The 27442-nt window shown below is 47.0% G+C and overlaps 1 protein-coding gene and 1 long non-coding RNA gene across 7 annotated transcripts in view; one reads left to right on the top strand and one right to left on the bottom strand.

Annotated features, from left to right (window-relative positions):
- The window catches only part of GATA4 (GATA binding protein 4), a 73497-nt gene that overhangs the window by 19618 nt on the left and 26437 nt on the right, over positions 1-27442 (top strand). For 2 of the 6 annotated variants that reach the window (XM_016160914.2, XM_016160918.2), the window contains exons 1-2: positions 5377-5520; positions 9005-10105. In XM_016160914.2, coding sequence (XP_016016400.2) covers positions 9490-10105 — 616 coding nt within the window. In that variant the 5' untranslated portion in view covers positions 5377-5520; positions 9005-9489. Of the gene's footprint in view, positions 1-5375; positions 5521-6037; positions 6179-9004; positions 10106-27442 lie in introns of those variants that run through there. The other 4 variants (XM_016160915.2, XM_016160916.2, XM_016160919.2 and 1 more) reach the window with 3 other exon arrangements.
- LOC118612434 lies at positions 1036-5249 on the bottom strand. The gene is made up of 3 exons (XR_004954884.1): positions 5077-5249; positions 3264-3403; positions 1036-2271 (listed from the first exon to the last, which is right to left on the bottom strand). It is a non-coding gene; the product is annotated as an uncharacterized LOC118612434 (long non-coding RNA).

Here is a 27442-nt window from a genome sequence, read left to right on the forward strand (position 1 = left end):
GGGAGAGTAGAGCTGAACCACACAGGAAAACACTCCCAGCAACCCAGACTGGGGGACTGACTCTCTCACCGTCTGTCCTGGGCTTCCTTGTCTTACTTTGAGAAATGGTGGTGACTCTGGGCACCTACTGTGTGCCAGAGGACACATTTCCCTTTGAGGGGAGTGTGCCATTCTCCAACTCCCAGGAACCCTGGGAGATGTTGTTAGCAATCCCGTTTGTATTTTTAATCATTTAACAAACATTTGTTGAGCATCTGTTAAGTGCCAGCCATGGTCACTGACCTCATAAAGCTTACCTTCTGAGGTGTATGTGGTGGGGTGGGGGGAGGGGCGGGGATGGCAATGTATAACCAACCACAGATAAACGAATCTACAACTTCTGGGAACATAAAGCCTATAAATAAAACGCAATGGTTGACATTTTATATATTTCAAGAACATTTACTGTCCTCCCGCTCTGGACTGGGTACCTAGCACTGCAATTTCAAAAGTCTCTGATACAGGAGGAGAGAGGGAGGACCCATTAGTGAAAGAATTGGGGCCAACGTCCTTAAGAGAGATCCCAGAGGTCCCAGAAGAACAGGGTCCCTTGGGACAGCCAGATCCGGTCTCGTGGCAGCCGGGGCAGTGGGTGCTGGATGAGGATGGGGAGAGGGAGACAGGTTGGGAGGGGCGTGAGGGGCTTGCACCGCGGAGTCAGCGTGGCTGCAGCGTGCTTGCCCACCAGCCCGCTGCAGCGCCGGGACTTGCAGGCGCCGGCACCGGGTTTCAGATCTGGCCTCGGCTGCTCCCGGCGGGACCTGAGGAGCTCCACCCCCCCCATCCCCCCACACCCGCCCCATTCAAAAGCCTGTAGCATTCGTCCCGAGCTTAATGAAAATGCGGAGGCTCCTTTTCATTTTTCTTTTTCTTCCTACAAGCTCTTATGTTATGTGACATACGCTGTTTTATATTAAATTGATTTTAATTTCTAGATGTCTGACGTACTCATTAAAGGAATTTTAGAAACATCTGAAAAGCAAAACGAGGGGTTAAAAAGTGTTTTATTATAGAAACTCGATATTAAATAGAATGGAAAAAAGAGCCAAGACTCAGGAATAAAGATTTGAGACCTATTGCCTAGCTCACTGGCTTTACCACCTCCGAGAAGTGTCTTAACCTTTCTGAGTTCCGGAGGCCCCGTTGGTAGGGGGATGGTAACACTGTCTCTCCCTTCCTCTAGTGCAGCGATGTTGTTGTTTCCTCGTGAAAAACAGAATCTGAGAGTGTTCTGCAATCGGGAAATGACTAAAAACTATGACAGAGTGTGCCAAAACCTCTGGTCCTCAGGGCCGGAAGCACCAGGAAGCGTTTGCGGAGGTCCGCGAGCCAGAGCATGGCTTTCCTTTGCAGCACTGGGTAATACTCTTTAAAGCAAGACAATTAAAAACCATTGCTGCCTCAGTCCTCACGTCTGCGTGTGGGAGGCTGATGACGGCTTCCTAGGGTGCGGAGCTCAGTTCCGGGTGCGCGGAGGCGATGGTCTCTGTGTCCCCCCTCCCCACAAAGAATTCCCGGTGGCTAAGGCACTGAGCTCAAGGAGGGAAAGGTGTATGTAGCCTTGCAGCTTAATTCATTCTCCGTTTTTCCATTAGCCTCGATCCTCACCTTGGCTCTCCGTGCTCCGCCCGCGGCGACTTGAGCAGGGGGCAGGGTGGGCCACGCGAGTGAGCACGGGGTGTCGCAGAGGGAGGAGGAATCCGCCTGGCCGCGCCCATGACCCGCGGGCGAATTCGGAAGGGAACAGCAACCCGCATACGTTCAGTGCGGGTCGCTTTACTTGTCTGTCCTGGAGTCCTTGTGCACAAGTACGCAGAGAAGCGTCTACATCTCAGAAGGAATTCGTTACGCAGGTCCCCTCTCTGGTGCTCTCACTTTGGGGGCTTCTTGTTCTCAATTACGAGACTTTCGGGGCCCATGTTTTTTCAGGCGTCGCTGGTTTTCGAGTAGGGCGGGAACCGAAGCTGATTTCCGCAGGGCGCCCCAGGGCCTCACCAGCCAGGACTTGGATTCTGGCACCCGACGTGGCCGCTCAAAGCGAGCCGGCTTGGTCCCGCCAGGAAATCCCGGAGCTCCGTGCGTGGAGACCCTCGCTGGTGTCGCTGCGAATTCCATGTTTCACCGTTTAACTCCTCCTCCCCCGCCCAGAGCCGCATTTCGGAGTCCTCTGTATACCTTGGCCCTCCTACAGCTGCGTCTCAGCTGGGGTAGGACCGGCTCAAGTCCCAGAGGCTGTAAGGGAATAAGGAAACGGAACTTATTCTTGTGTCCTGGAGAGCTCTTTTCCTAAACGTACAGTACATTTAAGTAATTTTTGTTTGTATAAAATCTTAAGACTTGACTCTCCACTAGACCCAGGCCTTTACTACAAAGAGGTCAACGACTTTTGCAGTATTAAATTTTCCCTGCGGAGTATGGGTAAGAAAAGCAGAAGAGGACGTGAGTGCGGTTGGGCCACATTCGAGGCTCGCCCTGGAACATCTCCTTAAAAATAGCCAAGACTCCGAACCTCCAAGCACCCCCTCCCCCTCCCAGCGGCCTCCTGAACGCGGAAGAAGCCTGGGAACCTGCCGATAAACCTCCTCCAGCCGGCGGGCCAGCGAGGCCTTGAAATGCTCCCCGCTCCTGGCAACGCGCGGCGGCCCAGGCGGCTCCCGCCTCCCCAAGGGAGGGAGGAGGCCAGCGAAGGAAGGAGGGAGGGAGCGAAGGAAGGAGGGAGGGAGCGAGGGAAAGCAAAACACCCCAAAAGATGAGGCCACTCGCCAACCACCCTCTGGACTGTCCTTGAGCTGAGCCCTTTGGGGAGCAAGTTGGGGCGCTGGACCCAGAGAAAGTCACGGCAAACGAATATCTCTATCCCCGGGGTCTTCCTAGGAGCAACGAATTTTTCAAGGGTCCCAGGCTTTTAGCCTACCAAGAGGGCGCCAGCGTGGTGGTGGGGGCGGGGAGGGGACGGGGCTGAGGGTGGGGTGGGGGGTGGGGGACGTGTGTAAAGCTCTGTCCGGGGTCTGGTCAGGAGCAGACTTCCTGTGAATCCGGGGTTCCTCACAAGCCAGCTCTGAGGAAAAGGAGGCTCTTTCATCAGCGGTCTCTCAACGGCCACAGAGAAGGGCCTGTTATTGCCTCCATCACTGTACAGAGGAGGGGACTGACGTTCCAAGAGGCCCCGGGGGTGGGGGAAGAGTTGGGGGAGGATCGGCGTATAGCACCCAGTTAATGCGAACCTCAGCACACGCGCTCTCTCTCTGTGGCCCACTGCACTACTGGAAGAAGCCTGCGTGAGAGCGATCTTTGTCCTTGGCTTTGGTGAGGACTCTCAGATGGCCGCTCCACCAGATGCTTAGCCCAAGCCCCTGGCTTGTTGCTAAAAAAAAAAAAAGAAAAAGAAAATTCACCGCCCAGTCCCCAAGCTCAGATTTTTTCGCCCTCCACGACTCGCGCGTGGAGGAAGCTCTGAGACCTTGGCATCCGTGGAGCCACAAATCCCCACGGAGCAGAAGCCGGGGCAACTGCCCACTCGTCCAAGCTCAGAATTTCAGCTCTCCGGGAAGCCTTTGTAGGCCCCACGCGCAGGCCTTCGGCTTCGAGCCTGTTGCTCACCCCAGTGGGGATGAGGGACCTTTGCAAACAGCACAAGAGGCGCATCGCCTTCTCCTCAGCTGCGTCTGTAAGGGTACGGGTCGCACACTCACAGTGCATTTAAGCTGCCTTTCCCCGGGTCCAGGTCAGGGATCCTTAGGACCCCACCCTCTTATGTTCTCAGGCCTGGGATCTGCAACGTCGAATTTTACAGAGGCGCTAGCAAGGAGTTGACGAAGCTGGAGAAAGGACCCGCCCTCAGCGTCCGAGGCGCGAACCGGTCCAGGCGGGCTGCGACCTGAGGCGCAAGGGCTGCGTGGGTGCGTCTAGTCCGCGCTCTTACCTTCCGCCGCCCCGCACCCAGCCTCAGTTTTCCTTCCTGCGCTCAGGCCACTCTGACCCTCTGCACCTTTAGCACAGGGAGGAGAATTCCCTGCGCAGCCGCGTTCAGTCCTTCCTCTGGGATTTTCCTAAGAATCCCCACGAATTGGCCACGATCCCTTTGGGGGTTTCCTTCCACACAGCCCCGCGTCCTAGCCTCGTCCTCAGCGCCCGGGATGCTCTCTCGCAAGCCGGGAATCTACAACCGATCACCAACTGTAGGAGCGGGTGTCGCCCTACCCTCCTTCGGAGCCGCACAGATTTCGGGCAGGGTGGTATCCCGACCCACCCCCGACCCCTCTAATCTGGTATGAGAAAGCTGCCCTAGGGAGAGGAACGCGGCCTCGAGGGGAGGGGGGAATTTAACCGAAAGCGTGAGAGCCACCGGCCGGCTGTTATCTGGAGCTGAAGGCTGCAGTAATCGATGGGTTATTTTTACGCGGTAATAGGGCCCTGTGATTGCTCTATTAACCTTTAGACCTGTCTGGGGGACTCTCGGGCTCGCAGCCCCGCTGCGCTGGGGCCTCTAGGCACTGACGCCGACTCCAAACTCGGGCCCGCCACCTTCCCCGCCCCCACTCGAGGGAGGGGGGCTGAGGCCGCTGGCAGAGCCCTCACCGCCGTGGAGCCCCGCTGCACTGCGGAGCTCCCCAGGCCCCTGCCACGTCACTGGGATTAGTGTAGCGGCGCCGCAGGCTGCACTGAAAATGGAAAGATCTGAAAGGAGAGGCCGCAGGAGATGGGAAGCGTCACCGGGCAGGGGTGAACGCTTTGCATAAATACATAAAATTGAGGGCTGGAGCTGGCGCCTTTCCGACTCCTCTGGCTGCTGGGAAGGCGAAAAAGAGGCTTCCATCTCTTCGCTCCGATTTGAGGGTGCCAGTCCCAAGTCTGATGTCTCTCCCACGTAACTCGGAGTCCGGAGCCAGGAAGATCCCCCACCACCCACTACCTCCCGGAGACCTGCAGCCAGCCAGGCACCTCTGGTGACCTAGTGCCCTACACCCGATCGGGGGTCCCGCCCAAGAGGTCACCATCTCCTCTATCAGCCCCGCCCCTTGCCCACCGCGTCAGGACCTGGACCTTCGGGAGGCTGGTGGGGAGGAGATGGTAGAGAGGGGGCTCGTTGAAAAAGCTGACCCTGGGCAAAATTGCAAACCAAAGAGATCTTAGCTGGGGCGGTGGGTGAATCCCCGCGCTGTGGCGGTAGCACTTGGGCTTTTTCCGAGATCTCTGCACCTGGACTTTGCCTGCCGGGGAAGTTTTTTTGAACAGCCCTGCAGCCGGGCGCTCAGAGGAGGTGCTGCAGCCGCGGCGCACCCCCGCCCCCCGCCCTTGCACGTGACTCCCACAAGCCAGTCAGCGACCGCGAGCGGGAGCACAGGGCCGAGGGGACCTGGGCGGCGAGCTGGGGGACTTGGAGGCGGCTGGCACAGTGGCTGCGAGAGGCTCCTCCGCCGCCAAAGCTCCAGGGCCCAGGAGAGCGCGTACCCGCCCTCCTGGACGCTCCAGCCCCGGCAGGTACGGTTTGTTCTTCCCTGACTTTGCTCTTTCCCGCCCCCCGCGATACTCCTAGATCCCCCGCGCTAGTTTGCCAGGGAGTAGAGAGGCCACTGACTAGTAGGCGGAAAGGAGAGGTTGGTCACTCCACCTCTCCCAATTGGCCAAACTCTGCTCTTCGTTTGCCTTTAGCTTAGCAGCTTCTTTAAATCGAAGTACGATTTGGGGTGGGGGGAGTGGAGCGGGATATTGGAAGTTGCTTTGAGTCTTTTTGTGTGAACTTGAACGTTTTTAATCCCACCTCCGCGTACAGATTCTCCAGCCCTTGTTTGCACCTCGCAGGCCTGGCCCTGAGTGGTGATATGGCCGTGCGAAACCACCCAGACAAACTGACTTAGGACAGGCCGCACGACAGCTCGAACATGGAGGGGCTCAGATGGAGGACTGTCGCCCATCGGTGACTCTGGGGACGCAGAGTGGCGGTGGGAGGCAGAGGCCCCGGGGAGGCGCTCTGAAATCGCTAAGGGCTGCTGAGCGCCCCCATCGCCGACCTGACCGGAGTCCTGGGAGCTAAACGACCCTCATGAAGCTAACAACCCCACTCACCCACACTACTAGGTGACACTAGCTGACGGCCGGAACCCCGGCAGAGAGCAGTGACGTCCCTCCGCTGGCCACGGTTAGCTTCCCGGATCCATGACATTATGTCGGTTGGCTTTGGGCTGGGGGGTCACCCAGGGGAGAGGAGGATGCCCTAGTCGTGAATTGCCACCAGGTCGAGGGAATGAGGGGCCTTTCGGTTGGGGGAAGAGGGTGGTGAGGGACCCACACCCGGGGGCGAGGGGAGTCAGGCAGCACCGCCGGCGCCGCCGGGGAGATTGGGGAAGTGCTTGGAGAAGTAATTCCTGTATTTCTCAAAAGAAACGGGGAGCCAGGAGCAGACTTCAGGCTTTTAAACATAGAAAGGGTTTATTGGGGGTAATGGGGTGATGCCCCCCGACACTTCTGAGTGCGTTTGTGTGTGATAGCTTTCTGCGCCGCAGGCCCAGAGAGAAGGCGCCAGCTGAGAGGAAAGGGCAGGAGTGACTTTTAAATGGACGCGAACATTCGGGGACTCTGGATCTCCAGGCTCTCAGAAATAGATCGGAAAGGGCGCTGTGGGCTAAATCAAATAGAAAGCACTTCCTGTCTTGCCTGTGAATTAGGGGTAAATTGGGATGATGGATCAGAAGAAGAGAAACTGGGGCGCAGGCCTGGGCCCTCACGGGGAGTCCAGACCTCTGCCATTCTCAGGAGGCCGCTTGGCTCCTGCAGCAGACTCCACTTCCCAGGATCAATTACGGGAACAAGCAGGAATTGTTTTGAGGGAATAATTTCTTGTCTTTCCACAAGGCTATAGACGGGTATTTTTTCCACCTTCTATTGTCTAGTCATCCAACTCTGAAGTAATTTATCAACCATATAAAAAGGCAGAGAATGTAAGAAAGACAAATGTTAGATCTGACATTTTTAGCATTTACATATTAAAGCTTGTACGTTAGCATTGGTATGTATATTGGAAGTTGTATTACAAAATTGTAAATCTTCCTTTCCTACAATTATTGAGAAAAAAAGCTTAACATGTTTTAGAACTGGAGAAATTGAGTATTACAGAAAATAAAGTGAAATAGGTCAACTATTTGATTTAAAAATTAAATAGTGAACAGTGAATATAAAATTAAATAATGACTAAACCTGTGTATTTACTTATTGAAGTTTTTTGCCTTCATTTTCAAAGGGGAAAGTTGTTGATCTCAGGGAAAATTTTTTGTATCTGCTCTCTAATCAAACTTCTTACTTGAAGAAAATATCCAGTAATGAACCAATAATTTATTGTACAGTTTTGAAGCAAATAATAATCATTTAGGAGTTAACTCGTGACTATAATACAGTGTTATTAATTCCATTATTATCTGTTATGTTACACAAATGGTTAAAAGCATTATATAATGTGTACTAAAGATTCCATATCCAGAATTTTTTACAAAAATAAAGATGACTATTACGGTACATAATACATCTGAGGCACTTTCTTAGGGTATATTAGAAACCTGTAATAATAATAGTTAATAATTATATAGAAATTCTTGTGCCTATTGTAACAGTTTTTAAGACCCTGTTATAAGTGTTTTGCATATATAAATTTATAATTCTCACCATAATTTTATAAGACAGATACCTTTAATATTTTCATTTTTGCCAATGAAGAAACTGAGGCATGGAGAGCTTACATAATGTGTTTGAAGTCATTCATTCAGTGGTGGCAGAGCCTATATTTAGCATCTAGTTCAGTTAATATCTTTGTAAGTCTACTATTGCAATGAAAAAGAAACCACCGTTAGAAGTAGCTGCCTCTTCTTACGGAGAAAAGTGGGAGGATAGTGCACGGCCTCAAACTCAAGAGCCTTAGATCCTGTCCCCCAGCCCATTTGATTGTACTTCGATCTTAGACAAGTTTCAAAACTTTCCAATGCTTCAGTTCCCTCTTTTGTAAAATGAAGAGAGGCACTTTTACTTAGGGGAGTGTGGAGAAGAGGACCCGAACAGAGCAGGTGCTTCAGAACAGGGAGCTCTTATTTTATCGGCAAATTTGTCTGGTAAAATCAAAACACAGGATAGAAGGATATAATCAGGTCCTACAAACTTCTTTGCCCCAAGCAGTCTCACTGGTGTTCTGACGCCAGACATGGGTGGATCAGTGATTCTATATGAAAATCCTTTCAATGGATTAGAATGGTCTACTGAGTAGTTCTGTAAAGTGACCTTGTACATTCCTCTCACTTTCTTAGCCTTAATATACAATCCGAAAAATCTGTAAAATGTATCTATTTGCCATATATCTATGTATCTTGTCTTATGTCCACATCTTTTCACCCAGATGTAGCATACGCCGTGTTCATTTATAGACATTTAGACTACTTCTAGCTTAAAAAGATTACAAACAAAACTTTCTTAGGTTGCTGAGCTTTGTAAAGTTTGCCATTATCTTCCATGGGTAATTTAAATTTCTTTCATGCCCAGGCACGCTTAGGATAGGTGGGGGGAACCGAGGTGGTGATTGAGATTTCTTGAGTCCCAGACACTCCACGGGAACCCAAAACCCTTGGACGTATATAATACTGTGACAATAATATGTTTGAAAAATAAGGTAAATTAAAGTCCTTCCTGACAAGCAATACAAAAAAAAAAAAAAAAAGGCCTAGATCACCACCAATAATTCCATGTCCAATAACCAGGAAGCCCCGCATCCCCAAGGGACTCCCTCCCGCGTAGATTTCCTCGGATAGTCTGACCCTACGGCCCCGGTAAAGCAAAGACCGCTGGTTACCTCGGAACCGCGTGCCTCCAAAACTGGTCCCCGGAGTGGCCATTGAATTTGCAGTGCGGGAGAACTTAACCAAACACAGGGAAAGTGGGCCCTGTAATTTCGGGATGAACTTCTCTCCCTTTTGTCTTTACTCCTTAGGACCCTGGCTGCAGCGAGGAGGAAAAGAGCCAGCCCGGCCCTGGGCTTTGGAGCCAGCCTACCGCGCCCTGCGCCCAAGGCTGCTCGTGTTCTGAAGACTGTGCGCTGCTCCCGGCGTGACCGAAGGCGCGTGCCCCACGCCCGCGCCCAGGCCCTACCTCGCATCTTCTGCCACTCCTAGACGCTCGGGACCTCCAGGCCTTGGGGTGGATTCAGCCCCTCCTTCACCGCCTCTTGGAACAACCAAAAATTCAATTTGGGATTTTCCTGAGTAAACAAGAGCCGAGCGTCCTTTGCTCAATGATGGATTTAATACAGATATATTTTTGAGAGATTGTTTTTTTAACATTCGATTTTTGATCTTCGTTTTCGTGACAGTCCCTCACCTGCATATTATTTTTTATGATTATTATTTTCTCTCCGCGCATTGCTCCTTGACCGCCAAGCGAGAGAAAGGACTCAGCAGCTGAGGGCTCGCAGGGGCGATGTACCAGAGCCTGGCCATGGCCGCCAACCACGGCCCCCCTCCCGGGGCCTACGACGCGGGCGGCCCCGGCGCCTTCATGCACAGCGCGGGCGCCGCGTCCTCGCCGGTCTACGTGCCCACGCCGCGGGTGCCCTCCTCGGTGCTGGGCCTGCCCTACCTCCAGGGCGGAGGCGCGGGGGCCGCGTCCGGAGCCACCTCGGGCGGCAGCTCTGGTGCGGCCCCATCGGGAGCCGGGCCCGGGACCCAGCAGGGCAGCCCCGGCTGGAGTCAGGCGGGAGCTGAGGGAGCTGCCTACACCCCGCCGCCTGTGTCGCCGCGCTTCCCCTTCCCGGGCACCACCGGGTCCCTGGCAGCCGCCGCTGCCGCCGCCGCGGCCCGGGAAGCGGCGGCCTACAGCAGCGGCGGCGGGGCAGCGGGCGCCGGCCTGGCCGGCCGCGAGCAGTACGGGCGAGCCGGCTTCGCGGGCTCCTACTCCAGCCCCTACCCGGCCTACATGGCCGACGTGGGCGCGTCCTGGGCCGCGGCCGCCGCCGCCTCCGCCGGGCCCTTCGACAGCCCGGTCCTGCACGGCCTGCCTGGCCGCACCAACCCCGCCGCCCGACACCCCAATCTCGGTGAGTACCGATCGGGAGTACGGGGGCCGGATGGGGACTGGAGTAGAGGCTGTCCTGAGCCCTGTTTGGGGCTTTTAATTTTAATGTGGGGAGGTGGGGTGCGGAACGATGGGGGGCGGGGGGGACAGGGACAGTGGCGCGGCGTGTGTGAATTTCCAAGGAAAGCAAACTGGACGACAGAAGCTGGCGGCGCGGGGCGATGGTGGCGGCGAAGGGCCTACCAGGGAGCCCAGATTCTGTTGACGGCGGGCCTGTCCGCTGGATGCTATTACGAGGGAGAGGAGGCTGCAGGGAGGGGGGTCTGAGCGCGTCCTCCGTGCAGCCCCGACGTCGGGGCTGCCCCGGCCTGCCCATCTGCGGCTTCCTGCTGGAGGCCACGGGCTCACGGGGGACCCGGGGAGAGCAGCACGGCAGCCTTCGGTGGACCGCGCTGGCGACCGCTGGGTTTCTGCGCGCTTCCTCCTGGCCCTCCCTCAGAGTCCTCTGCAGGGAACTGATTACATTGGCTTGGGCCCAAGATCTTCTGGGCCATTTGGCGGTCCAGTTGGAGGATCCCTCGGGGTGGCAGATAATCTTCCTGTCGGGGATTTCACACCAGGAACAAAGGAAGGACCGGAGCTATGGAGATGGGCTGAAGTGGGGCCGGCACCATGTGGGTGCTTTGGGGCCGAAGCGTATTGTCGCATTGTGCTGGTCTGCGGTGCAGATGTGCCTAGGGGTGCCTTAAACGCACGGCCTGGTCAGTGTCCGGGAACACGGGAAGCCCAGAGGAGCTTCTTTATAATGCTGTCTTGATAATGCCCGGCTTAAACGGAGACGTTGCTGCAGCATCTACTCGTCGAGCCTCTGCTTGTCCCGAGGGCTGCGGTTAGAAATAGCCCATCCTAATGAGCACAATTTAATGTATCCTTTGCATGTCACACCTGGGAAGGACGCGGACATGTGCTCCGCTGCCTGAATTTACAGATGAACAAAATGAAGTCTGAGAAAAGACCTCGGCGCTTTGGGCTGGGAGGGGAAGGGAAGTGGCAACCACTAGCTAAAAATGCAAACGACCTCTGGTCCTGTGGAATTTCAGGAAGGGACAGGATCGGGTGTGGATGGAGATGGCTTTTGTGTGGGAGGGGAAGCCCAGACTTGAGAAACAAAGTTAACATTTATTGACTACCTACTAAGTGATAAATCCTTTCGCATTTGTTCTCACTTTGAAGAGTAAAACCTGTCCCTCCCAGGTTTCCAGTCTTGAGTTGGCTCCAAGAAAGGACCTGGCTTTGAAGAGCTATTAAATTATTCTCTGGCCATGGGTGGCCAGGGAACGTCTCCAGGGGGGTCCGGTCAAATACACATTCCAGGTAAACTGATTAACCGTGCAAGTGGCGCCGGGGCTGGGTCGGTGGCTCCTAGTTTCCCCGTCCCCCTCGCGGGGGAGCCAGACGGCACACCCCAGGGGAGGAGGGGCACCTCCGGATCTTTTGGGGAGGACCAGCTTGAGATAGCGCGTGTGACATCTCCATACAATGGCGGCTCCGGGTAGGCGTGTTGTGGGGAGGGGCGCTTTGGCCCTGCGTTCTCAGAACTCGTGCGTTCTCTCTGGAACTTCTGTTTCAAAATAGGTCCCCATAGTTCCACTTTTTTTTTTTTTTTTTTTTTTTTAACTCAGAGATGGGAGTGAAGCGGTTGCTTTGTAACCCTTATAATCCTGGAGCGAGAATTTGGCCTTTGGTTAAGGGGGAAAAAAAAAAGACAAGTTCAAAAGCCAAAGTTGGAGGATACTTCCTGGTCATCAGAATTACAGCCACAACCATGTGAAGAAAAAAAAAAAAAAGATACTATGTGATTGCACACAGTGAATATTTAGATTCTAAAATGTAACAGGTACCAAGCAGGAGGGTCCAGAGTAAGACATGTTCCCAAATTCCAGTGTCAAAAAATGGCAAGCATCCCTCCAAGGAGAGCCTCCTTGCCAAGAAGTGTGACCTGTCTCCTGTTACTCTTGTGCTCTGTCCCACTAGCGCAGGAAGTCCCACCTGAAGACAGCCCTAGGATCTAACCTAACAGCTGGATTTTTCTCTTCTACACATAGTCATGTGTTTTAAATGGACCAGTCCTGAAAGGTTCCGTGTTATCTTTGTGAGGGAACATGAGGCAAGTTGACTTTGTTGGCATTCATATCTTCAGGTGGCACTTACATAAAAGCAAGTTAAAAAGCAATGCCTGTAAATGGGCTTTTTACGTGTTCCTCCCATCATAAGGACCCTCCTGGAAATGCTTGGTAACTCTCTTGAGGACCAACCTTGGCCTATTAACTGATACCGGGTGATAGAAGGATGCTAGAAGGATGATAAGGGATTACTGGTTCCATGGTATTTATTGATAGCTTGCTGTGTGGAATTGCCACCAGGCCCTGAGATGACAGTGCAATGTGGTGGTATGACTCAAGCAAACCTACATTCAATTTCAAGTGCCCCTGCGATCTTGCTCAAATGACTCTCTCACTCTCCTCTCTTTTTCTGTAAAATGGGATAATTATAGCTCCTTTTGGTGTTGTCTTAAATTAGAAAAATAATGTCTGTGAAGTACTTGGCTTTGGCCTCTTCTAAATGATGGCTATTTTATTAAACAGTCATACACTATCATGTAGAGTGATCAATTTTTCTGATTTCTCAGGACTGAAGGGTTTCCCAGGACTTGGAAAATTTAGTGCTAAATCTAGGACAGTCCTTAGCAAATGGAGATGGCTGGTCACCCTAAGCAGACATAATGGCGAATGACCCAGCAGCATGCTACAGTAATGAGTGGAGAGCAAAGGACAGAAGACAGAGGTTCTTCCCTCTGTATATGAATCCGGAAGTTTTCACCTAAGTGGTGCTATCTGCATTTGGTCTTGAAGGGTGAATAGGAGTTTGCCAGGAGAAGTACCTGCAATTTAAAACAAGAAAAAGAAAAGTTATGCCCTCATTTACCGTCACATTGTGTAGTATCATGAAATGATACAACACAGCTTGGCTTTTGCTTAAATAATGTATTTATCACTATAGGTAGAAACACACAGACTAATTCACCTTTCACTCAGAAACTTTTTAATTTCAGTAAGGAAAAATAAGAAAACACCTGTATTTTTCTAGAAGTATTAACTGCCTTAATATTAACAATAGATAATACCTTGCCAGAGTTCTTATGTTGGTTACCGGAATAAGGCAAAAATCAAAGTCATAAAAACTAACAGGGGCCTCTGTAAAGCCCTGCATTTGGACTGGAAGGAATTATTCTGCCTTGACTGCAATGTATATGAACTTTAATCCATTCCAAGTTCGATATGAGCCGCAGCCCTAAAGCAACTTTTGAAATCATTAATTAGGCTGCATTAATGGAATTATTTGACCTTACTGAGGGCAGGTAGAATCTTACTCATATTTAAGTGCCTGGCACATGCTGGGCACTTAGCAAATATTTGAGTAGAAATCTAGCAGGCAATTGCCTTAGTACTCTGCCCAGGTCAAACCACACACTATGGCCACTTGAGAAGCCAACTTGGGAGCCTCAGAGAAGATTGAACAGGTTCTGGAAACTTTGGAAAAGCACCGGAGCTGTTTAAGTTGGAGAAGTCACAGGGTCGATAAGAGAGGAAGAGAGTAACAGCATATAGATATCTAAAAGGCAAGTCCATGGCCTTCTAACTTAATGTTGCTCCAGGTGAGCAGGTATTAGGTTTGAGAAGAAAACTTTATCACACATGATTGTAGTTGTTGAAATGGACTATGGAATATGGATGGCTTATTTTAATAATAAAGCCCTGGGCACTAAAAATGCTTAAGGAGAGACTGCGTGCCATCTGCCAGGAGAGCCATACAGGGAATTCTTGCATTTCAAGGGCTCGGGTCCACGTTTGTGTGCATGTGAAATAGCTATCGCAGGATGATAGAGCTGTCTCTCCTTTTAAATAACCCAATCAGAATAGTTACACAGATATAATGATTTGTCAAAACTCATGGAAATGTAAAACAGGAGTACTTTATTTTATGTATATTATACCATAATAAAGTTGATTTTTGTACCGATTAATGGTTGTAAATTCTTAAGGCTAAAAAGGAGACAGTGGATATTGTATGTAAGTACATTTTGAAGGAAATAATAACATTGTAGTAGATGTTACTGGAAAAGCTGTGAAAATATATTTTATTATGGAATAATAAATTTTTTTGTATAATAGAGAAACAGGCAATTATCATTTGAAATTTGAAATCATTTCAAGGTTTGATTTAAAAAATTTGAAATCATTTCAAGGTTTGATTTAAAAAAAACCGGGGGAGGGGGCGGAGAGAAAATAACACAGTGAAATACACGTCTGTCACTGTTACCCAGACGGTTTCTTTAAAAGCTTTGCTTCATTCACAGTGTTCTAAGACTTTGTTTATGGTGTAGTTCGGTGGGAAATTCTGAAGTGTATTCTGGATCTTTTGGAGAATTGCTTATCAATGAAGCCAGTTGCTTTCAGAGCAAGTTCATTTATACTGGGAATTCTGTGAGATCAGCTCTTAAGTAGCATATGTTTGGCCAGAGAATGATTTGTCAGTCTTTGAGAAAACCAAAGTTGTTTAACTTTCCGGTTACCACCCTGAGCAGGTCATTCAGAGTTGGAGCTGGTCTGTGGTGCTCAGTTGAGAACCAATTAAATGGGAAAGTTGTGTAGGGGTGGCCAGGGGTGTGTCACTGCTTCTAGTGAGACCTGTCACCTGCCCAATTGTGTCCCATCAAAAGGTCAGGCCACATTTGCTAGGCACTTTCTAAGTACTCAGGTGGAGTGATGCATGCACAGGAGACAGTTTTAGATAACACTTTCTTCTGTATCCCGCCCCCTTTTTTTTTTTTTTTCTTTGCTTAAATTAACTAAGAAAACAAACATACTCTGAGGTGTGGGGAAACAGGAACTCTGATACCCATGGGTGGGAGTGTAAATTGGTACAACCTTTATGAAAAGCCCTTAGTGATAACTGACAAATTACAAAGTAGATGCCCTTGACCCAGAAATTTAACTTCTAGGAATTTTTTCTACAAATATACTGGCACATATTAGTTGCAGCATTGTTCATAATAACAGAAATTGAAAATAACCTAACTGTGCATTAATAAGGGATTATTTGTATACATATTATAGTACATGCAAACAATAGAATATCATGCAGGCATAAAAATTAGGAAGTTCATTATGTAATGGTATGGTGTCCTCTCTAAAACATTTATAAGTGCAGGATATGTGTGTGGCATGATATTTGTGTAAACAAAAAAAAAGAGAGAGAGAAGAGAAGATTATATACATTTGAAAATACTTAATTTATCCCTGGAAGTAGTATCTGCAAGGAATTTGTAACCTTGATTGCCCACGGGGAGGATAAGTGGGCTAGTGAGGTATAAAGGTGGGAAAGGATTTTCACCATATGTGCCTTGGGACCTTTTTAATTTTTAAAACATTTTAACCATTTTTAAAATAATCATTTCTGTGCCACTTTATTGAATAACAAAAAATGCATTTAAAATATAGAGTGGTTAAAGTTAGATTCTATTTTATTTTATGATCTTTAACCATTTTAGTGTATAGTTTAGCAATGTTAAATATATTCACATTGTTGTGAAACAGATTTTTCCTCTTGCAAAACTGAAACTGGATATCCATTTAACATCTCCCCATTTCTCCTTCTCCCTAGGTCCTGGTGACCACCATTCTGTCTTCTGTCTCTATAAATTTGACAACCTTAGACACCTCATATAAGTAGACTCATATAGTATTGTGTCTTTTTGCGACTGGCTTATTTCACTGAGTCTAATGTCCTTAAGGTTCATTTATATTTGTAGCATGTGTCAGAATTTCCTTCCTTTTTACGCCGAGTAAGTAGTCCATTGTATGCATATGCCACGTTTTGTGTATCATCCATCATGGACACGAGTTGTTTCCACCTCTTGACTTGTGAAGAATGCTTCTGTGAACGTGAATGTATGAATGGAATCTTTTGACTTTTGAACCATGTGAATATATTACTAATTTTTAAAATATTAAACCAGTTAAGTTTTTGAAAAGACATACAACATTTATGAAGGTCTAACCACCCCTCCCCTCCTCCCCTTTTTAAACAGAAATCTATTTTAGTTTATGGATGCACAGGAAAAGCACTTTAAAACAAATTGTTGTTTATTGAATATGGCTTTTGATTTTTTCTTATTCAACAGATTGTTTTACTGAGGGGACATAAAACCCTATCCTACTCTCAATACTGTCTATAAATAATAGATCTCAGTTAGCTATTGTCAGTTGCCCCCACCCCAGCACTGAGGTGGCTTCCTAAGATGCCTTTATGGGCACATACACAGGTGACCTTGCTTGGTGTGAGTATTTCTCCCTTAGGTTGTATTGGGGCCAAATCCCTAACACCTCTAACCTAGGAGAGTGATGAGATTGTGTTAGAAAAAACAAATTACTTTCCTCTGGGGCAAGGTAAATCTTTTAACAAATTCTTTTCAGCCTGTTCTTTTAAGACAATTGATTTGTATGGAATTTAGAGCTGAAGTGAGTTGCAAAGGTTGCTAATTCCTTTTGCATAAGAATGGGGCAGGACCTCTGGTTTGATCCTTGCCTTGCTCTAGAAGAGGCATTTCTTGCAGGCCGCGGATGCTGTCACTTTGAGAACTCTAAGGGGCTATTTGGCATCTAAAAGCATTTGTCAGCGGTGCCTTCTATGGCCTGCACTTCCTGAATAATGCACAGGGGATGAGGCTCTCTCAAGGTTTGGGGGTGGATATCTCTCTGCTATATTGACTTTCTGTGGTCCATGGCATGGTCTTTTATAACATCCATGAAGGCTTATCTAACATTTTATTGGCTATCTATAGAGCTACTCCTTTGTCTCTTTCTAAAGAAGGTAGGAAAGAGAATATGAGTGGGGTTATAATAGGAATAATCTTCGATCTGTTTTAATTTTTACAAAATAGATGTACAAGTTTGGGTACATTAATGTTCGGAAGCTAGCTAACAACTTTTCAGGAATAGTAGCCTGTATCTTGTGCTACATATATGCCTGTACCTTGCATGATATATGTGCAATTTATATACGATAAGTTAGATCCTTTATTGAAAGTCAGTGAGGCAGTTGTCAGGTGACAGAGACTTTTGAAGTCCTTCTTGAGAGGTAGATATCCTGATCTCTGCTTTGCAGGAAAGGAAACTGATGCTCAGGAAGGTTCTCGCTGGTAGGACACAGCGGCTCTTGCTTAGAACCCAGTTAAGGCCAAATCCAGGGCCATGTTTCCCCCACATCTACCACAGTCCGCACTTGCACTTATCCGTTCAGAGACAGAAGCTGTTTGGTGGTGGAAGGACTCAATTAAACTTTAGAATTTTTTGTTACTTGTCTTTTCACCTGCTCCCTCTCCCCTGTGTAGTTTCTCTTCTGTGTCTTCCTGCTTCCCCTCATGTATCTCCAGGTAAAATGACTTCCAGAGTGACCTTCCGTCTCATTCCAACACTAGAACTTGCAGTGTTAGGAATCTCTGCCTTGCAAAACTTCCTTTTCAGTCTCCTGATTCTGATGTGCAGAGAATTAGAGAGAGATTTCCCAGAATTCAGACCCTCCAAAATAGAGAATTCTCACTCTGGAGAGACCGATGGCTGCATAACAGCAAAACCATATGGCTCTCTCAAATCCCTTTCGTAAAAGAAAACTAATACCATCTTCTTTGTATTCCCCTTTCTCTGAAGAGTCAAATGTCTTTGTGGGAGGAGCAGAGTAAAGAAGAGAGATAAGCACAGTAATTATGTTTTAAATAAAGATGAGAGTAGGTACATGGATCAAGGCAGTGAATATAAAACCCCAGGCCAGAAGAGCCTGATGGCTTTGGTCTAAACTGAACACACAAGTCATCATCAATAGAAGCTTTCTCGTTTCTGGCAGGGGGCCGATGGTTTTATCTATTACTGCTCTGTAATCAGAATTGAGCCAGGATATTCAAGTCTCTTATCTGAATGAAGAGAATTTGGGTTTTTGGCCTTCAGCATTTTGCAGAAGCCCCAAAATTGACTTCAGGTCTTCAAATATTTTTCGTTCCCCAAAGGCAGAATATAATCTAGGCAGGTAAGCCATTCCATATGTTTAAAGTTGTTGAGAAGCTTCTGCAAGTGTACAGTGTTGAACAGTCACAGATGTACTTTACTTTGCAGGATGAGAAATGAAGGCGTTACCACTAGAATTTGGTGGGAAGTTTTGAGGATTATTAAGCCAATCGCAGATTCAGTTTTGCTTCTTAAAATTGAATATGGTCCTTAAATTATTTTTTTAATCTTCTTTTCTTTCTTCCCAGTTTAAATCTTCGTTTCTACTTCTAGAAATCCAGTCAAACTTTATCACCTCCATTCAGAATTGATCGATAGCAACAGGTGAGCAGGTTAATTATAATCGCAGAATAAACGCTGAAGTCTCAAAGTTCACCACTTTTGCAATGTTTCCAAACCCCTCAGGGACCATGCCAAGAGACTCTCATTGACCCATTCCAAACAGGTGTGGGAGTTTGAACCCGAGGCAGACAATCGGATCTGATTCAAGACAATTCAATTTGGTTTCTTATCTGTAGCTTTTCCTATCTTATGATGTCTGTCATTTCAGATAAAAAAAAAAAAAGAGTTCAGTCAATTGAGCTGGGAAATAGCAAGTTATATTTTCTTCTGATAAAAGTTTTCTAGTTGCTGTTTTATCAGATTGGGTTGAAATTGTATGTGTTTCTGTCAAGGTCTGCAATGACCTTTTCAGATACATTATCAGATATTAGGTGGGGAAACACTTTTTTTCCCTCTCTTTTTGCTTCAACCTAGCAAAGAATGACCTGACTTCCAAGACCATAAATCAAACCTGGTAAAGAGAGGCAATAATACAGGTTACCCCTCAAAATTGAGTAGGCGGGGAAAACAAACAACAAATAAAACCTTTCCCTAGCATATGGAGAGAACTTAACTTGACCCTAAAGAAAGAATGTAGTTCTCATGGAATACACACTTAATAGGAAACACTGCTTATTTGGAAAAATAAAATGTTTTCCAGGTCAAAGATGGCTTCAGAAAAACAAACTATTTTTTTTTTCAAATGGTATCAGTAGAACTTAATTATTTTTTTTATTAAACTATGTATGTTTAATATGGAAAAATGAAAAACTCATATAAACCAATGTACAAATATTTGGTAATCTTACTATATCCAAAGATAACCGCTGTTAGGCATTAATCTTTGACTTTTTAGTTACCATACATATACAGACATGTGTATCCATATATTTAAACAATCATAAAAGTTACTGTTTAGTTACTTCATCATCGAGGAAAGTAGTTATAAGATTAATGGCTCGGATTGGCTCCTGAAGATGACCCCTTGAATAGAGCAGGAATGAGAAATGGACTGAAAGAACTGTCAATAAGAAATAGCCAATTGAATGGGAAAGTTGTATATAAAAACATAGTTTTTCAATCTTACAGTATATTATGTAGACCCAATTTAAAACTAGAACATATTTATAAGTTTTAAATGGTTGCGCCTTGAAGTGAGGTGACCAGTTGCAGGGTGTGTTCATTTGTGAGGTTCCAAATGCCGGATGGCTTTGGACCACTTACTTAGTTTGAGTATCTGCATTTATAAGGTTAAGAAATCAGGCCAGGAGCAGGAATGGTGAGAAGGGCTGCTCCGGGGCCCTTTGGGAGACTTAAAATCCAGAGTCTTGTGGATTTTAGTGATAATAGTTGATGGTGGCTTTATCTTTCCTCATACCAAAGCTACCATGGTAACACATAGCCTTCTTGAGCTTCCCTAGGCATCAAACTCAAATTCGTTCAGTCTGTGTAAAGTAGGTTTTCATGGTTACCAGCCTCATTTTAAGCAACAGCATCTGAGAAATTTAGGGTTCGATGGCCCAATTTTATTTTTTTCTTTTATATAACAAAATACTTGCTACCAAAATGTAAAAACAACTTTAGGAAACCATAGGTTAAATGACCTCAGAGTTGGTCTCAGTTCATTATTCCTTTGGTTTTACTTTTATGTACCAAACCCATTCAGTGTCTGAGGTCCCAGGTGGCCGTGGAGATCCACAGAGGGTAGGGCGCCATTGCAAACACCAAGTTCCAGACACCTCATTTGCTTCATCAGTCAACCAGCCAATGAATATTTTGGCCTGCTTGCTGTGATCTGGGCACTTGTTAGGCTTTAGAGATCAAAAATGAACAAGATGGTCTCTGCATGCCAGCAGCTTGCAGTCTGGCGGGGGAGATAAAAAGCGAACGTGTACTCTCAGTGTATGGGATGCTGTAGCCGGGTCAATCTGGGTTCCGAGCCCTGGGATTCTTAAACTGGCCTTGTCACCAGAAGTTCAGACCAGGCTTCCTGGAGGAGAGGGTGAATCGCTTTGGTTATAGTATAGAAAAGCTAAAAATTGTGGCTCTCAGTTTTATTGTTGTTTCACTCTTGCAAGGTGATGGCCGCCTTCCCTCTGCACTTCTGCAACTGTCCCTAACTAGAGAAAGAACTCTGATGGGAAGGGAGCGACATGCTACAAGGATATTTTGGAAGAGTTAATGTCTACGTGCTTTAGCAGTAGGACACAGCACAGTGGAACGGCTTGTGTCCAAGCTGAGGTGGAAAGAAGGGGCAAAAATTCAGGCCTGATTCTAGTTTCCCAAACCAGACCCTCCCCTCCCTTCTCTGTGCTGGAAGGGAAAAGGGACGTTTTTAATCTGACCCGGAGGCGGGGTCCCACCCTCTTCTGTAATCCCACCTTCTTTTTGCTTTGTCTTTAGAGGTGAGGCAGGTGCCTGGAGTGGCCTTGAATTGGAATCTAGATAATCACAGGGGAAAGTACTGTTTATGCAGGTATGCATCACTGGACCCTGTAGGTTGGATTAGCCAGAGCACCAGGAGGGGTAAAGGCGAAGAGGATTTTAAGTTCAATTCTTGTCTTTTAAACAATTTTTTAATATGTTAAATTTCAAACATATGCAGAAATAGAGTAACTATTCACCCCTCCCCCCTTAGCTCATTCCCAGCTGTATTTCATCTACATCTTCCCCTCCCCCGGTACTATGTCATTTTGAAGGACATTCCAGACAATTTATCATTTCTTCTATAAATACTTATTTATGTATCTCTAAAAGGTATAAGGGCACTTTAAAAAAATATAGCCCTATCGCGAGTATCACTCTGAAATACATTAACTATTACTCCTTAATATACAATCAGTGTTCAGATGTCTTAACAGTTAGTTCAAATCAGGATCTAAATAAGTTTCATGCGTTGCTTCTATCGATACGTCTCAAGTTTATTTTAATCTATAGCATCCTTAGAAAATTACCCATGAAATGATTATTTTTTAGTATGATTAGTTATTCATGGATATAAGCATACATGACATGTTTTAATCTATGTAGTTATCCTAATGGATGCTCAGATTTCCCCACCTTTGCCAGTGGGAACTTGTTCAGATTGGTTCCTGAATTTTTTGACAAAAATCTTAGTTTACTCTTTTTCTGCTCTCCATACTACAAAATGTTCCAAGATCTTCTCATGCATGTTCTCCTCCCAGACCTGGATTTGGTCATTTATTCAGGAAGCCTTGGATCCTTTTAGCGAGGAGTAGTATTTGGACACCACCCTTCAAGCTGGCTCTGCCAGTTGAGCTTATGCACAGGAGCCACGCTCACCTTCTCTGTGTTGTTCCAGTTTTAGTGTATGTGCTGCCGAAGCGAGCACTGCTAGCTGAGCTTTTGGATATTGGGTTAGTCACTTGATGTAGAGAGTTAGGAACTACTTCCCTACCCCACCTAAAGATAAGATAAAATATTACGTGTGTTGATATCAGTACTTTCAATTCAAATTTAGCTCTAAAAGGCTTTTCTTTCTCATTACACATCTTTTTCTTAACTGTAGTAAAATATATACAACATAAAATTGACCATTTTAATCATTTTTAGTGGCATTAGATGCATCCATTGTTGTGCCACTGTCGCCACCATCCATCTCCAGAACTTTTTCGTCAGCCTAAACTGAAACTCTGTATCCACTTCCCCTGTCCCCAGCCTCTGTGTGGGCTTGTCTTTGCTGGCGGTCTCCTTTCTGTCTCTATGAGTTTGACGACTCGGGATGCCTCATGTATGTGGAATCATACAGTATTTGTCCTTTTGTGTGTGGATTATTTCACTTAGCCTAACGCTCTCCAGATTCACCCATGTCGTACCCTGTGTCAGAATTTTCTTCCTTTTAAAGGCTGAATAATATTCAATTTATGTATGTACCACATTTTGTTTATTCATTCATCTTTTGATGGACACTAGGGTTGCATCTGCCTTTTGGCATTTGTAAATGATGCTTGTTGAGGTAAAAGCATCCAAAACTGTAGAGAATTTTCATAAAAATTTAAGTTAAACAGAGGACACGCCTGGAAGCATGATCTTAACAGTCTAGGGAAAAATGCTTCCCAGAAGGACAGTTTGCGGCTTCCTTTATGCATTTGGAATTAGGGAAGGAACATAATGAAGATTACAAGGTAGGAGAAAGCAAGACGGGGATTGGATTACAGGATAGTTAAGATTACGTTCTTTCTTGAGGGTGGTCACACTTACTTGATGTGTTAATCTAGATGCACAGAAATAATGGTCAGTTGAAGATAAACCCTTTACTGAAGAATTTATATCCCTGAGGAGTGACTACCCACGTGACCTCTCCAGTGAGCGATTTATGATCAGTCATCCTGCAAGGCTACGTTCTGTAGCACCCCTTCCTCTGTGCACGTGCTGCTGTTTGAAGCGGGTGTGCAAATGCCTGTTCGAGTCCCCGCTTCCTGTTCTTTCGGGTTTATGCCCAGAAGTAGAATTGCTGGATTATATGGTAATTCGGTGTGGTTTCGAGGAACCGTCATACTGCTCTTCGTGGCAGCCTCAGCATTTTACACCACGTACGCATCTCTACGTCTATAAATCTACTCATCCACACCAAAAACCCTGTTCCCAACAACCCTAACATAATTCCTTGCTTGCTTTATGTCATAGCATCCACAGAGTCTCATAAAAATAATACCAACATTTTCACTAACCGTCAATTACTGAAACCAGTTTTGTCCAATTTGGTCATCCTTTGCCTTTGACTTTGGGTTTACCTCCAGCGTTTCTAACTCTTGACTTTGGGGTCCTCTGCAACTACATGAATTGGGTTGGTCACGGCGGACTGTCTGTGCTTCTGGCTCCTCGATGCAGTGCTGCACCTCGATGGCCAACTGGGCATCTTGGACATCGTCACCCATATCTTGGGCCTTTTCCCAGGAATGCAGCGCCTACCTCAGTTCCCCTTTAGGAACTGGCAAGGTTGACACAATTAGGGCCAGACTTGGGAGGGCCTTGAAAGGAGTTTAGGGCTATTTATGTATAGAGGGCAAACATGACCAAATCAGTAAATTGAGAATACATACCCACAAAAGAGTGTGAATGTGTGTGTGTGTGTGTGTGTGTGTGTGTGTGTGAGAGAGAGAGAGAGAGAGAGAGAGAGAGAGAGAGATGACTGACGTGGAGATATGAGAGAAAACTCAAAGGGAAAACACCAGGCCTAATTGGCCAAGAAGGGCATGGGTGTAGACAGTGGTCATTATCTTTCCCTTGATTCCCTATAGCCATAGGTGAGGAGAAAGAGCTGTAGGAGATGTGTGTAAGACGACTTCCACATACCTCTCATCCCTCCAGTTTACGTGGGCTGGGAACTGGGTCACCCTGAAGCGGCTCACTCAGATGCCATTTGGGCTTGCTTAATTTCTTTGGGATTCTAAGCTGTTCTTCCATGTTGTCATGGGGAATCATTCTGTAGACTGTCTGGCCCTCCTGCTTAGCTGATAATCTCCTGGTGGGGGTGAGGAAGCAGGGACATATGGTCGCAAATGGGACACTGGTCAAGGCAGGAATCCTGGATTTGAGGCCTGACCGGTCATGTGGAACAGGCCAATGCCATTTCTTTACTTCTCTGGAATTCCACTTCTCCATCAGAAACTCCTGCCCTTCCTTTCTAACCCCCCACAGTACCTTAATTTGACGGATTGAAAAAGTCCAGAGGAACTTTTGAATAAAGTTGAGTCAACCACTGAGTAGACTTTCTCACCCTGCATTTCCTTTTAAGCCTCCTCTATTGCCCGAGGGCTGGGGAATCTGATTAATCACTTCCCTCTTCTGCCTGGCAGCCTCTGCTTGCTGGGATAGACAGGGAAATAAATAGCACTTCAGGGAGGGAACTGTGCAGGAACTTGGAGGCTCTTATTTTACTGTTTTCCTATGGAGAGAAGAGCAAATTCACTGGAGAGCCCTTTGGGTCTTACCACTTGGGCTTGGTGGGTCTTGGTCTTTGAGGGGAAGGCCAGGATAAGAGGAGCTTCTGAGTCCCGCTGTGGACTAGCCGGGGAGACTTGCTGTTGCTCACTGTGGTGGTGAAGAGCATGGACCCTGGGACCCTGTCTCACCAAGTGCTGCATGCTGGTAGCCATTATGACTCAGCGCCTCGGCCTGATAGTCTCATTTTTTCTTTCTACCCTAATAATTCCTTAATGCCTTTTATACAGACAATTTTTGTCTCTTGTTCTCACTCATCTGACTTTGGAAGAACTAGAAGCAAGTAAGAAACAATCAAGAAAACAGGTCACAATCCCTCTTGGTAACAGAGAGGGAGCAGAAGTTGGATCTCGTCTTGAACACATGAAAGCTGGGGTTCCCCTCATCGGAACCTCTGTGTGGGCTTGTCTTTGCTGGCGGTCTCTGTCATGGCTCCAGGCAGAATTCCTGAGAGCCGGACATGGCCAGTGTTCTCACTGTATCTTATGATGCTATTCTTTTATTTGGAGTATAGTTCCATTTGACTGGAAGTGTTTCCAGGGCAAGAATCAGACCTCATTCATTTTGGGGCCTGTGATACAATTACATGCTAAATACTAAATAAGTGTTCATCTTCTGAAAAGATAAAGTCTGGAATTCATCCTAAAGTATATGGCTCATATTCATACCTGCAGTCTGAGTCTGCTGGCACAGTGACTGGAAGGAGAGCATCCATCCTAATCAAAGGGGCCTGAGGGGCAGAAGGCCAGGGAGGAGCCCATCCCTATCCATGACCAGTTTTCGAGGGAGAGGAGACTTGTAGGGCCGGGGTGGGGGCTGGGGAGTGAGGAGACGGAGGAGCGGTAAGAATCTTGCAGAGGCAACCCAAACTCAGAAGGTCAGGAGGAGAGAGAAGAACGCGGAACACTCCAGTAGGATTCCAAAGGTAGCAGCAAGGAAGCAGAGTACTTCGGGGTGGGTCTGAGGCATGAGGGACATGTGCGTGAGATGTCCGGGAGGTAGGTGGCATGGGCTGGGGTCTGTGGAACCATCATTCTGTCTGAAGCCTTGAGAACAGGAGAGAGCCCCCAGGATAGTGCGGAGGGTGATGGGGTGGCAGGGAGTGAGGAGCAGAGTGACGGAGCTGCTGGGAAAAAGCCAAGCAAGGAAGCTGAAGTAGATAATCGGGTACCCTCATGTTTTGCCTCGTAAGTCGCCTGGGCTTGTTCCTTGATCCTGTGGTGGTCTTCTGGGCCCCAGTGGTGCCCCTTGGGCTTCCTGAGCCTTCACCTCTTCCCCGCCCCCCACTGCCAAGTCTTTATCAGTGTTCTGATCCCAGAGCCAGATCCATTGCAATCTTTCCCTGCCAGTTTATAGAGACTTACATAATTTCATTCATCAAGTTTAGCCTTTCCCACCCATGGAGTCCCTAAACCCACTGTTTTCCCTCCTCCCCACTTTGAATAGATTTCCTGAGATCCTTCTTAGAGAGCCTCTTGAGGCACCAGGGGGGTTTTGTATATGTGGGTAACCACCTCTCAACTCATCATAACAAACCGGCTCAGAAACTCAGAGATTCTCTGTAGAAACAAACTCTCCCATCAGACTGTTTAAAGGGTGTAAGTGCCTGTTGATTTGGGAGGCTGGTCTCTGCCGGCCTGAAGTACTTCACAGAAGTGACAGGACGCTCTCCTGCAGGGAATGTTGATATTAAGTTTCCTGCCCTGTGTAAACACATGTCCAGGAATGGCATTAATAAAGGAAACCCTTTTCCCAGGACAGAGCAGAAGGGGCAGTGGGAGAAAGGATGGAGAGGATGGACGCTGGGGAGGGGAGAGCTGGCCAAACGGACCATCTAACCAGCTGTTCGTGGTGAAGGCAGAGCCCATTAGCCAGACTTTTTTCCATCATTTTCAGAAATTTTGCTTATATTCCTTGTTGAGATCTCCAATCTTTTACTATCTGGCAGCTGGTAAAGGAGAGGTAGAAGAGTCTGGTGATTAAGGGAGCAGGTCTGAAGTCGGACACCTGATTTAAAATACCTCTTATAATGTTCCCCAGTTTTCACTCACATAAAGTTGAGTAGAAGCTACTTCATAGACTATTGGAATAGAAAATAATGTTCATAACACATAGAACTTGATATGCAGTAAGTACCTATCACTGTAAGCCATTAGTCACCCATTGATACATGTTTTCTGTTATCATTAAAGGAAATATCATTTCAAATTGGATTTTGTCAGTCACACTAATAAAGGGTTAGATTGCACAGGAGGCTGCCACATTGAATTAAAGGAGAATTTTGTATTAGTTAGAATTCACCTTCTTTCTCAATATTAATCTACATTTAGGGACAAAGACCCGATATCCAATTTGATGTTTATAATTTTTTCTATAGAGGGGGGCACATTTATGTAAGCAGAGGCTAATTGGGATTATAGATACCTGAGAAGTGACTTTTGTCAAAGCTTTAGAATATTTTAAAAATCAGAAGGGAGTTGGAACTAGGCGTCTGCCTCCCGTGAAATATGAACAAAAAGAAGACACGAAGAAACCACTGGGTCGCATCCGGACCGTGTGGTGCGGCTGTGGGTGGATGGAGCGGTGACGGGGTCTGTCTCTGGGACTCTCTGAGAGTAAGTGAGACCCTCTTCCCTCTTGAATTGCTTCAGCAGCAGAGTCTCTCCTAGGGTCCGAATCACGCGTCACTGTGCTTAGCATTGTCATGGTGCTAAATTGTGTTTGCCGAAAAGCAAGGAGCAAACCAACTGCATTGTGGATTTCTGCCAGGAAAAGCATCTCACTCATGGTGGCTGCTAGAGCCTCGGATTTGGAGGAGGGTAGGAAGAAAAGGAAGAGTTGCTTATTAATTTTTCTTATTAAAAAATCCAATATATGCATCTTGTGAGTATTTCTATCTCCGACTGGCTTTATGAGGTGCAGTCAGGACCCAGGTTTCCTTGCGTCTCTGTGTC

The sequence above is a fragment of the Rousettus aegyptiacus genome, unplaced genomic scaffold (assembly GCF_014176215.1).
Source record: "Rousettus aegyptiacus isolate mRouAeg1 unplaced genomic scaffold, mRouAeg1.p scaffold_m13_p_16, whole genome shotgun sequence".
In the NCBI taxonomy this organism is placed as follows: domain Eukaryota; kingdom Metazoa; phylum Chordata; class Mammalia; order Chiroptera; family Pteropodidae; genus Rousettus; species Rousettus aegyptiacus.